Source organism: Scyliorhinus canicula, chromosome 10 (genome assembly GCF_902713615.1).
Source record: "Scyliorhinus canicula chromosome 10, sScyCan1.1, whole genome shotgun sequence".
Taxonomy (NCBI): Eukaryota; Metazoa; Chordata; class Chondrichthyes; order Carcharhiniformes; family Scyliorhinidae; genus Scyliorhinus; species Scyliorhinus canicula.
Genome location: NC_052155.1, coordinates 126,031,997 through 126,045,099, shown reverse-complemented (window position 1 = coordinate 126,045,099; position 13,103 = coordinate 126,031,997). Strand labels below are relative to the sequence as shown.

The following is a 13,103-nucleotide window of genomic DNA, read 5'->3' as shown; positions in this document are numbered from 1 at the left end:
GGAGGGGAAAGCAATGCCCAAGACACCAAGGTTAATTTGTTCCTGCTTTTTCAAAATAGTGCCGTATTTTACACCCACTTCAGCAGACAGAACCTCAGCTGAATAATTCATCTCAAAGCACCTCTGAACCAGCTCTCCCTCAGTACTGCATTGGACTGTCAGCCTTGAAACATATGCTCATGTCTCTGGAGTTGGGACCTGAACCCACAACCTTTTAACTCAGAGGAGAGCGTGCTACCAACTGAGCCTTGGCTGACACACACAGATCTGGTCACCATCTCGATTACTCTGCCGAATTGCACAGAGATGTTGAGGAGTCTGCAATTTCATTTATAAACAGAATGATCTTTTAAACCAGAAAATCACAAAATCATTCCATTTACTGAGCAGGCTTTTCTTGGGAATTGTGCTGGAAAATTTACAACAGTTTGAGAATGTTAGAAACAAAACAGATAACAGTCCAAGTGTTTTTGTTTGTGAAATTTGAGAATCCTCATTTCTTAATCCATCCCTGCACTCGTCCAGAAACTGAAACTACATTTTGCACATTTGTTGGTGTTCTGGCCTGTCGGAAAGTGAGGTGGCTTTTACTTCCAACTTTTGTTTCTACTGGTTTAAGCATTGGGCAAAATAATTTGTCTAAACCCTCAATATTTACAATACTTGCATAAACTGTCTGTATCAAGTGAAGATTAATATATCTCATCTCACTTACTGTCAGCTGTGAAGAGTTCACTTGCTGTGTACATTGCTAAAAGTAGCTTTGATTTTTATGCAATTCTTTCCAGCTCTCTCAGTACTCCATACTGGTGTGTTAGTTGGGCTCAGGTGGAGTAGTAGTCAAACATTGCCCAGAGAGTTACTGAACATGTACTGTGCTTTGTAACTTCCATTCTCATATTAGAGGCAAAGGGACATAAGAGCAAGGGTTGGCCATTCAGTTCTTTGAGCCGGCTCCACCATTCAATAAGATCATGGCTGATTGTTCAACTCCACTTGCCATCTGTCCTCATAATCCCTTGATTCCATTAACTATCACAAATCTGTTTACACTGCTGAGAATAAATTCAAGACCCTACTTTCTTGGAGAAGAGAATTCCATATACAAATGAACCTCAGAGAAAATTTCTCTCCACATCTCAGTTTTAAACAGTAGACCTCTGCCTCTGAAATTATGCCCACCTGGTTCTACTTGCTCCCACAAGTGCGGAGCATCCTCCCGGTATTCACTCTATCAAGTACCCTCAGGATCCCACATGTTTCAGTAAGATCACCTCTCATTCTTCTGAGCTCCAATTGGGTATAGGCCCCAACCTTTCTTAATGAAATATGCTCCTCATCCCAGGAATGAGTCGAGTGAACATTCTCTAAACTGCTTCAAACACAATTATATCTTTTAGTCCATGTTTGCCCAAAGGTGTGACTGCAAAGTCCCTCTATACAGCCACTGTCACCCAGTTTCAAATTCCCAATCAAAGAGGTCAGTTTCAACGGAAAATGCTTCCATCTCGGGTCATTTATCTCCCACTTTCGCCTTTGATAGCTGGTCCAATAAGCCTATCAGCAGCAAATGAGGGAGAGAAAATGTCTGACTGCAGGAGCAGCAAACACAGCATTGGTGAGTAGGCTGAGGGCTTCCAGGCCGAGGGAAGCAAGGCAAAAACGAAGCCAGAGCCCGGGGTGCAGGAAGGCTGGGACCCAAGCCAGGGCCTGTGAGGCCAAAGTTGTTGCAGGTCTGGAGAACAGACAGTGCAATGTTGAATATGTGGGAGAGTGAGCCAGCAGGCGCAGGTGGATGGAAGCCAGCGAGTGGGCGCAGGATCCGCGGGTGGAAGTGAGCGAATGAATGTGTGTGCGTTGGAAGCGAGTGAGCGAGGGTGGAAGCGAGCGGGGGTGTACGCGGGTGAAGCGAGCGAGCGTGTATGCGGATGGAAGCGAGCGAGGGTGTATGCGGATGGAAGCGAGCGAGGGTGTATGCGGATGGAAGCGAGCGAGGGTGTATGCGGATGGAAGCGAGCGAGGGTGTATGTGGATGGAAGCGAGCGAGGGTGTATGCGGATGGAAGCGAGCGAGGGTGTATGCGGATGGAAGCGAGGGTGTATGCGGATGGAAGCGAGCAAGGGTGTATGTGGATGGAAGCGAGCGAGGGTGTATGCGGATGGAAGTGAGGGTGTATGCGAATGGAAGCGAGCGAGGGTGTATGCGGATGGAAGTGAGGGTGTATGCGAATGGAAGCGAGCGAGGGTGTATGCGGATGGAAGCGAGGGTGTATGCGGATGGAAGCGAGCGAGGGTGTATGCGGATGGAAGTGAGGGTGTATGCGGATGGAAGCGAGCGAGGGTGTATGCGGATGGAAGTGAGGGTGTATGCGAATGGAAGCGAGCGAGGGTGTATGCGGATGGAAGCGAGGGTGTATGCGGATGGAAGCGAGCGAGGGTGTATGCGGATGGAAGCGAGGGAGTATGCGGATGGAAGCGAGCGAGGGTGTATGTGGATGGAAGCGAGCGAGGGTGTATGCGGATGGAAGCGAGGGTGTATGCGGATGGAAGCGAGCGAGGGTGTATGTGGATGGATGCGAGCGATGGTGTATGCGGATGGAAGCGAGCGAGGGTGTATGTGGATGGAAGCGAGCGAGGGTGTATGTGGATGGAAGCGAGCGAGGGTGTATGCGGATGGAAGCGAGGGTGTATGCGGATGGAAGCGAGCGAGGGTGTATGTGGATGGATGCGAGCGATGGTGTATGCAGATGGAAGCGAGCGAGGGTGTATGTGGATGGAAGCGAGCGAGGGTGTATGCGGATGGAAGTGAGGGTGTATGCAGATGGAAGCGAGCGAGGGTGTATGCGGATGGAAGTGAGGGTGTATGCGGATGGAAGCGAGCGAGGGTGTATGCGGATGGAAGCGAGCGAGGGTGTATGTGGATGGAAGCGAGGGTGTATGTGGATGGAAGCTAGCGAGGGTGTATGCGGATGGAAGTGAGGGTGTATGCGGATGGAAGCGAGCGAGGGTGTATGCGGATGGAAGCGAGCGGGGGTGTATGCGGATGGAAGCGAGGGTGTATGTGGATGGAAGCGAGCGAGGGTGTATGCCGATGGAAGCGAGCGAGGGTGTATGCCGATGGAAGCGAGCGAGGGTGTATGCCGATGGAAGCGAGGGTGTATGTGGATGGATGCGAGGGTGTATGCGGATGGAAGCGAGCGAGGGTGTATGCGGATGGAAGCGAGCGAGGGTGTATGTGGATGGAAGCGAGGAGCGAGGGTGTATGCGGATGGAAGCGAGCGAGGGTGTATGTGGATGGAAGCGAGGAGCGAGGGTGTATGCGGATGGAAGCGAGCAAGGGTGTATGCTGATGGAAGCGAGCGAGGGTGAATGCGGATGGAAGCAAGCGATGGTGGAAGCGGATGGAAGCGAGCGAGGGTGGAAGCGAGTGAGCGAGGGTGTATGCGGATGGAAGCGAGCGAGGGTGGAAGTGGATGGAAGCGAGGGTGGAAGCGAGTGAGCGAGGGTGTATGCGGATGGAAGCGAGCGAGGGTGAATGCGGATGGAAGCGAGCGAGGGTGTATGCAGATGGAAGCGAGCGAGGGTGGATGCGGATGGAAGCGAGCGAGGGTGGAAGCGAGCGAGGGTGGAAGCGAGTGAGCGAGGGTGTATGTGGATGGAAGCGAGCGAGGGTGGATGCGGATGGAAGCGAGCGAGGGTGGAAGCGAGCGAGGGTGGAAGCGAGTGAGCGAGGGTGTATGCAGGTGAAGCAAGCGAGCGTATAGGCAGGTGGGAGCAAGAAAGCGAGGATGCGCTGGCGGGTGGGAGCCAGCGAGCGAGGGTGTGCGCAGGTGGAAACGTGTGAGTGAGGGTATGTGTGGGTGTGAGCGAGTGAGTGAGGGTGTGTGCGGTGGGAGCGAGTGAGTGAGGGTGTGTGCGGTGGGAGCGAGTGAGTGAGGGTGATTGCGGGTGGGAGCGAGTGAGTGAGGGCATGCACGGGTGGGAGCGAGTGAGTAAGTGAGAGCACATACAAGTAGAACTGAGTGGATGAAGGTGTGTGGGAGCAAGTGAGGGTGCGTGAAGGTGGGAGCGTGCGAGTGAGGGTGTGTGGGAGCAAGTGGGTGAGTGCAGGTGGGAACAAATGAGTGAGCGTGTATGGGAGCGAGTGGGTGAGGGTGCGTGGGAGCGAGCGAGCAAGTAAAGGTTTGTATGGGTGCAAGCAAGTGAGCGAGAGCCAGTGAGTGAGAAACCACTTAGAAATGAAGATTGGTCCATTGACCATTCTGTTTTGGAGTTAGCCATTTATATAATCAGTTATAAAGTAGCAACGCACAGCTAATCAGCACAATCTTCCTGGCACAAGATGGAGCACAGGGACCAAGGAACGCTTTTACAATGACTTAGAAAATATTTGAGACTGTGTCCGCGAGTGAGTGTGAGCGGGATGGGTGCGTGAGTTGGTTGGTGGGTGCTAGAGAACAAGTACGTGTGTGGGGGTGAGTGGGAGTCTGCCTTACGCTCAGGTTTTTTACTCAATCTTACCATCACATACTAAAACATACTCCCACGCCCACTCACTCACTCGCCCACATACACTGACCACCTCACACGCTGGCTATTTTTATTACTTACTTGCCATCACATTATTACTTTTGCTTAGCAATTGTTTCTCTATTTAAAACTTTCTTTACTGATGTGCCAAACCTGATATTTCTGAAATTTGCTCATTGGTCCCTTCAGTGAGAAAAATATGCAAATTTGCCCCCACCCCCCACCCAGGTCATGACGAGGCTGTTTCAGTCTATTTGCAATCTAAGTTTGCATTATCGTACCCCTTCAGCTTATGTATCATGGAATAGCCCCGGTACTAATACCATGGGCAGCATGGTAGCATTGTGGATAGCACAATCGCTTCACAGCTCCAGGGCCCCAAGTTCAATTCCGGCTTGGGTCACTGTCTGTGCAGAGTCTGCACATCCTCCATTTGTGTGCGTGGGTTTCATAGAATTTACAGTACAGAAGGAGGCCATTCAGCCCATCGAGTCTGCACCGGCTCCTGGAAAGAGCACCCTACCCAAGGTTAACACCTCCACCGTATCCCCATAACCCAGTAACCCCACCCAACACTAAGAGCAATTTTGGACAATAAGGGCAATTTATCATGGCCAATCCACCTAACCTGCACATCTTTGGACTGTGGAGGAAACCGGAGCACCCGGAGGAAACCCACGCACACACGGGGAGGATGTGCAGACTCCACACAGACAGTGACCCAAGCCGGAATCGAACCTGGGACCCTGGAGCTGTGAAGCGATTGTGCTATCCACAATGCTACCGTGCTGCCCGTACCCATATTTCCTCCGGGTGCTCTAACCATCTTGTGACTGGCTCCGAACCAAGTCTTTTCTTTTGTAAACCTAGAATATCGCCATCAGCCGTTACACATTCAGCCCCACCACAAATACTCCAGGTTCACGTATTCTGCTATATCTGGTGACAAAACCACAACCAGAAGGTTAGCACAGGGAGGTACCATGGTTAGCCACATCTAAAGAACTCTAGAACAGCTGAGGACAAGAGTATGGGAACCGAGTCAAGTCAGGTCACCCAGCAGAGGTGACAGCTGCAGCCAAAGGAATAGTAGATCCTATTATCTTAACTGGCTTGAACTGCAATGAAGAGTGAAAAATAATTTGAGAAAAGGCCAATACAGCAGGATAAAGCTTCAGCATATACACTAGTTAATTGCCTGGCACCCTGAAGCAAGATTCGGCTTCTGAGAAATAATTTTTAGAAACTTACAAACCATATATGTAGGTACAAAGGAGTAACAGGAACATTTTATACAGGTTCATTTAAATAGATTTCCAATAATTTTGCAGCTGGCTAGAACACAAACTACTGAAAATATTTCTGGTGATTTGATACATTTGCAGCACCTTATTGGTGCCTTCATGCTCCCCGCCAAATTGTAACCAGCAACCAATCAGCTACTTCATTGTTCCAATTTCCACTGCTTATTGATTCTTATCATCTGAAGGATGATTTTGATTTACGTGTATTTAATTAAATGGATATCCCTTAACAGTTAACATTTCAGCCCTAGACTTGTAACATCCTGGAGTGTGATGCTTTCAACTACTGCTTTTCATTGGCATATGACAGATATTCTGGCCAAATTTTAAGAAGATGGTTTTCCTTTAAAATGTAAAGAAAAGTTTCCAATATAAATTCTTGAAATTCTCAACTTCACAAAGTCCATCTCCACCTCCCGGAATTCAAACAATAAAGGTACACAACAAACCATGAAATACATCTTATCTTCTGTTTTCAAGTACAAGTGGAATCAATTCCAAAGAAACATGTCGTCAAATTGATTTGTTTTTTTCTTCAGTCTCAACAGCCTTTCATCAGTAACATAGCAGCTGACTGCAAAGTGCACTTAATATGTATTAAACAGAGGCAGCACAGTAGTTAGCACTGCTGCCTCATGGCGCCGAGGACCCGAGTTCGATCCTGGCCCCAGGTCACTGTCCATGTGGAGTTTCCCAGTGTCTGCGTGGGTCTCATCCCCACAACCCACGCTAATTGACTCTTAATTGGAGAATAAAGATTGGACACTCTTACATTTTTTTAAATTGCATAAAATAGAAAGCACACCACTGCATTGTATCCACTAACATGCTGTGCCCACTTTTTGACAACAGCCCTTCAAAAGTGCTGAAATAAGCAAGCAATACTTGGACTACTGACTAAATTCCAACAGTAGATAAACAGACTGCTCACCTTTCCCCTACGTCCATTGCCCCCATCTTGGTCCTCCCACTGCCAGTCTACTCCACGTACCACTCGTGCACCAGCAAAAATCCCTCTTGCAGTTATCTTCTTTGACTTCCGCCGAGACTCCAGCAAAACTCTAATCAAAGAAAAAGAAAAATTGGACTCTTGAGGAAACAAAATCTGGACTTCAAGACAACCCAAAATGGCATATTCTCATCATCCTCCCTTCTCCTAATCACTTGTAAAACCAAACACTATCCATCAGAGTCAGCATGGTTTTATGCAGGGCAAATGATGTTTGACTAATTTTATTGAGGTGTTCGAAGATGTAACAAGCAAAGTGGATAATGGGGATCCTGTAGTTGTAGTATATCTGGATTTCCGGAAAGCGTTTGATAAGGTGCCGGACCAAAGGTTAATTCACAAGATGAGATCACATGGGATTTGGAGTAATTTATTAACTTGGATAGAAGACTGGCGACAGACAGAAGACCAGAGTCGGAAGAAATGGGTCATTTTCTGGATGACAATATGTAACTAGTGGGGTGCCACTAGGTTCGGTCCTTGGCCCTTGCTTGTTACAATCTATATTAACGACTTGGATACAGGTATATAAGGTTCTATAGCCAAATTTGCACATGACACAAAAATAGGTGGGGCAGTAAGTTGCAACGAGGAAATAAGAAACTTAAAAATGGATATATGTTAGGAGAGTGGGCCAAAACGTGGCAGATGGAGTTTAACATGGGTAAGTGTGAGGTCATGCATTTTGGTCAAAAAAATGGAACGGCAACTTATTATCCTAATGAGAGACTTTGGGGTGCTCCGATATAGAGGGATCTTGCGTGTCCTCGTGCATGAGTCACAGAAAGCGAGCATGCAGGTGCAGCAGATAATAAGGAAAGCAAATGGAATGTGGCATTTATAGCAAAAGGAATTGAACAAAGTGTTTTTGCAACTATACAAGGCATTGGCAAGACCACGCCTGAAGTATTATGCACTGTTGTGGTCCCCTTATTTGAGGAAAGATGTAGTGTCATTGGTGGCAGTTCAGAGGAGGTTCACTAGGTTGATTCCAGAGATGTGTATGAGGAGAGATTGAACAGTTTGGGCCTATATTCTCTAGAGTTTAGAAGAATGAGGGAAGATCTAATTGACGTGTACAAGATGCTAAAAGGTATGGATAAAGTAGAGGTGGAGCTGATGGCTCCTTTTGTGGGGCATTCTAAAACGAGAGGTCATAATCTTAGAATAAGAGGTAGCAAATTTAACACAGATTTCATGAAAAACGGCTTCTCCCAAAGGGTTGTGAATCTGTGGAATTTACCACCAGTGTGCGGTGGGTGAAGGGACAATGAGTAAATTGAAGGCGTTCGGAGGATTTTTAATTGATAATAGAGTGAAGGGTTATGGAGAACGGGCAGGACGGTGGAGTTGGGGCCAGGATGGGATCAGCCATGATTAAATTGAGGGTGCTTAGGTTTGGGAGGTTAAATTGCCTACTCCTGCTCCCAGGTCATGTGTTCTAAGGAGGAGATGCTCTGGCTGATTTCCCAATCCAGCTCTTGGTCTGTAGTATTGTAGGTGGCAGGAGAGGAACACATCAGACATGATAGAATGGTGCAGCATACCTGATAGCCTAATTCTGCTCCTATATCTTATGAACCCCACTCATTGTCAATCAAGTATCTTCTCTTGGTCTCCCAAAGTCAGAGATAATGGGCCACAACTAATAAGCTGATAAGAAAGCCAAGTTGTTTTTCAGTCAGGCAGAGTCAAGACTAATCTACATCTCCAACTCTTGATTTTAGGTTTTTGTGGCATCTTGAGCAATGCCAAAGTCACCCAACAACCAATGTCCTCACATTGGATATTTTGGCTACTAATATAGAAAGACACCCTTCTCTTTGACAGCAGTATGTGATTTGCTGTGGCTCAGCAAACCAAGACATGCCGTTAGATAATTTGGACATTCTGAATTCTCCCTCAGTGTACCCGAACAGGCACTGGACTGTGGCGAATAGGGCCTTTTCACAGTAACTTCATTGCAATGTTAATGTAAGCCTACTTGTGACAATAAAGATTATTATTAAAATACAAAATTAACAACACTCTTCATTTTCAGTCCAAATTCTCTACTTTCTGGCAAATCGCCGATAACTTCTCATGTGAAACAAAGTCGGAACTCAGCAACTCTTTCAAAAGCCACAATGGTCCAATTGCAAAAATCTTTCAAAATCCTCCATTGTGTTTTGTTGCTAATTAATGAAAACTAACTTGAATACGATGGGTGGTTGTACTTTTATTTAATTTCATCAGCGTTCCTAATCTTATACTGAACTATGTTATTCTTGCTGGGGAGGCATCCTGGATAAAAGCAGTTGCTGAGAGATGACGTGATGGGTAATTATGGTTTGGACTTTCACTAACTGGATGGGTTTTTTTTAACCCCAAAGGTTTGGAAAGATATGCAAATCATAAAAAGGTAAACTTCAGCAAATATTTTGCAGAGTGTCAAAACAGCCAGCTGTGTGGAAACTAGGAGATAAAAATTTCTGCAGGACCCCAGATGTAAGTTAGAGTTGAGACAAAATAACTGGGTGCCAAGGCCACCATGGTTTCCTTGATCTGGCCAGGCACTAGCATTGAAATGTTTATGAACTGATGAAAGAGCATGAGAAACCAGAGATTTTGAGAATTTGACTTCGCTTGGGCAAGAAGATTGTTCAATCATATATTTGTAATTGGGCCTTTCAATTAATAGCAAGTTAATAGCTGGGTCAAATCAGTTTTCATATACTTTACTCACGCGACAAAGGTTGAGAGAAGACTGCTCAAACACAATAATTGTATTTCATATCGTACTGAACACAATAATTGTATTCCCTATCGTACTGACTGACTAGACTGCACCTGGGGTATGACCTGGAAGTAGTTACTTCTACCCAGTGTCACAAATGCAGAATTTTAGATATATTGGATTATAAACATTTGGCAATTTAAGGGTTCAAAGCCTGGGGTGAGTGTGTGTTTCACTGCAGTAGTCATGTTTTTAAAAGAATCTTGTTTTGCAAGACCAAAATGCTTTTAGGAGCTAGAGGTGAAATTGACTGGAGTAAAAAGAGCCTGGGATAATATAGTGTTGTTTGAATATGGGGGAAATCCCATGGGAGCTAATTTGCCAGGAGAATTAATTTGTTTTTCAGCTTGGGGAGATGATGTAATTGCTGGGTGGAGCTAAAGTGTTCAGACATTTTGAGAAAGCTTTTTGAATTGAGTTTGAATCTGGCTATCCTTTTCGACCACAAGGTCCTTTTGCTCTCAAGTAGGATAGTTTTTAAAAAGTAATACTATGTAAAGCAGAGCAGGCTTGTGTGAGGACAAGGCAGAAGCTGAAACAAACCAACCGAAACAGCTTCATCCAGCCTGAGTCTGCAGGGGCTCTAAGAGGAACCAAATCTGTTTGGGAAAGCAAGTATTACCCTGTGTCATTGGGATAGATTGAGAGCTGTATGTTTTTTTTTTCTTGTGGTTTAATTGGGAATAGAGATAGTACTTAAGGCTATGGTATTCACTGCATTGAGTTGTACTGTTTAAGGGATAATTGTAAGCTATTTTTGGGTGCGTTGTTAAAGAGTTGAATATTTAATTTATTGTTAATAATAGTTTTGTTTTAAAATATCAAATCCCTATTTCTTTGTGCAATCCCTCCTGGAGCAAAGTAGTCTTTCCGCACAGTCTTACAAAATAATTCAAAAGTTGGAGTTTCGGACCAGTATCCTAGTCACTGTTGGGGTCTGGTCTGGGATCGTAATCTCAGGGTGCAACATGAATGCCATTTTTCTGCTCTGACACTAGTTTGTGTAAAGTGTTAATGATAGCAAATAAATATAACTACTGGCACCAAAAAGTTATCACTTTGAATAATTTCAGAACTTGAAAATTGTTTAAAAACATGGACTGGCTCTGATACCCTGAATTATAACATTCTCAATTAGGGCATATTCATTCAATATACTACGGATTGGGCAACTTAATCCCAGACCGTACACCATTCTGTTGCGCAGAGAACAGGTAGACAGGTTAATTTTAATCTTTTCCAAGTGACAAAAAGCAGATTCCCACTTGGTTTAAGAAAAGTTAGAATTTCCACATAGCCACGGTCCAGTTCCACTATGGTTAGGTTATCTGTGAAAATTACATGGAATTGATTTGCAACACCGTGTACTGTGCCCAATAATCTAACCATAGTGGAATGGATGGTCGAGGATTAAGTTGAATAATCCACAGACTGCTGAATGAATACGTCTCAGTGAAGGAATGAAATGTAGTCTAGTTTCTCAATGTGTTTATGATGTGTCACACAATGGGATGGTAGCATTCCAAGCTCTACAATAGATTCTATAATAAAAAAATTTGGATTAGGACAAACTAAAAAAAATTAATTTCAGCCACCATTTCAGGTTATCTGATTTATCACATGGGTGAAAAGTTAATTTCTGCACAACCAATTAGTTCTGACCAATTATATACATAGCTTTCATCTCTAAACCAGGCCTGCTGGGATACAGTTGCACAGGTAATAAAGTAGACATTATCTACATGCAAGCATAATTCATGAGTTTGTCAGATTATTTGACTTGAAATAGAAGATGGCACCACAGCTGACCTCAATCTTTGTGCAACACCGACATACCAAAAGTAGCTAAATCATGACGCCATGCAGTAATTCTTGGTTAATTTTCCTCTCCTCAATTAAAGATCACAAACACATTGCCGTGATCCCATCACCACCTGGTTATGGTCAGCCAACTCAACAAAGTCAACCTCGGACCCTGCTGATCAATATAGCCCAGCTACTCATTTGAATAAACTAATCAAGCCATCCGGAAGCCATTCCCTCCCATTTTAATGTGAAAATAATGAAATGATATAACCAATTAAAGTATGCTTTTGAATGCTGCAATGTTGCATCAAAGATAAAGATCAAGTAAACAAGATGACCAAATAAGGGTTCCTTTCACTTACCTTTCACTACCAGGAATGGTGATTCTGTAGAACCTGTGCCTCAGATGGTGCTTATCGCCATGGTAGCAGACTGTGCAAAGATCATAATTAGTACACTCCGCACACTTCCAACGAATACCAATAATCGGTTGCTGACGACATGTATCACACATTGTCCCATCATGCTTGATTCCTTTAAGAAAAGATTAATATAAGTAAATTAGCAAAGATCTGGTCTAAGTTTAAAACTAAGACAGTTTTGACTTATGTACCCAGAGATCTAGACTTACTTTGGTAACCTTGATGGTTTTCCTCATGAATAGAAAGGTGGGAATAGGAGTAAGCCATTCAGTCCTCAAGCCTGTTACACCATTCATTTAAATCATGACAGGTCAGATCCCGACAGCAGATATCGACCTTGATTTTGTAACCATCAATATGAGTCGCAAAAAGTTGGTTCACAGGTGCAACAGGTGATTAAGAAGGCGAATGGAATTTTGTCCTTCATTGCTAGAGGGATGGAGTTTAAGACTAGGGAGGTTATGTTGCAATTGTATAAGGTGTTAGTGCGGCCACACCTGGAGTATTGTGTTCAGTTTTGGTCTCCTTACTTGAGAAAGGACGTACTGGCACTGGAGGGTGTGCAGAGGAGATTCACTAGGTTAATCCCAGAGCTGAAGGGGTTGGATTACGAGGAGAGGTCGAGTAGACTGGGACTGTACTTCTTGGAATTTAGAAGGATGAGGGGGATTCTTATAGAAACATATAAATTATGAAGGGAATAGATAGGATAGATGCGGGCAGGTTGTTTCCACTGGTGGGTGAAAGCAGAACTAGGGGGCATAGCCTCAAAATAAGGGGAAATAGATTTAGGACTGAGTTTAGGAGGAACGTCTTCACCCAAAGGGTTGTGAATCTATGGAATTCCTTGCCCAGTGAAGCAGTAGAGGCTCCTTCATTAAATGTTTTTAAAGATAAAGATAGATAGTTTTTTTGAAGAATAAAGGGATTAAGGGTTATGGTGTTCGGGCCGGAAAGTGGAGCTGAGTCCACAAAAGATCAGCCATGATCTCATTGAATGGTGGAGCAAGCTCAAGGGGCCAGATGGCCTACTCCTGCTCCTAATTCTTATGTTCTTATATCTATTACTCCATAACTCAAATCTATCACTCAGTCTTGAAATTTTGATTTGATCTAAACCGAGCAGCTTTTCTCAGTGGGGATAGGAGGTGAGATGAGTGTTCCACATTTCCACTACATTCTGTATGAAGAAGTGTTTCCAGACATCACCACCAAACAGCCTAGCCCCAATTGTAAGGTTATATTCCCTTGTTCTAG

At 44.8% G+C, this 13,103-nt stretch overlaps 1 protein-coding gene across 1 annotated transcript in view; it reads right to left on the bottom strand.

Moving 5' to 3' along the window:
- mib1 (MIB E3 ubiquitin protein ligase 1) overlaps positions 1-13,103 on the bottom strand; it is a 176,066-nt gene that overhangs the window by 138,899 nt on the left and 24,064 nt on the right. Inside the window, 2 exon segments of the mRNA XM_038809723.1 lie at positions 6,765-6,894; positions 11,787-11,958. Of these exon segments, the coding sequence (XP_038665651.1) occupies positions 6,765-6,894; positions 11,787-11,958 (302 nt within the window).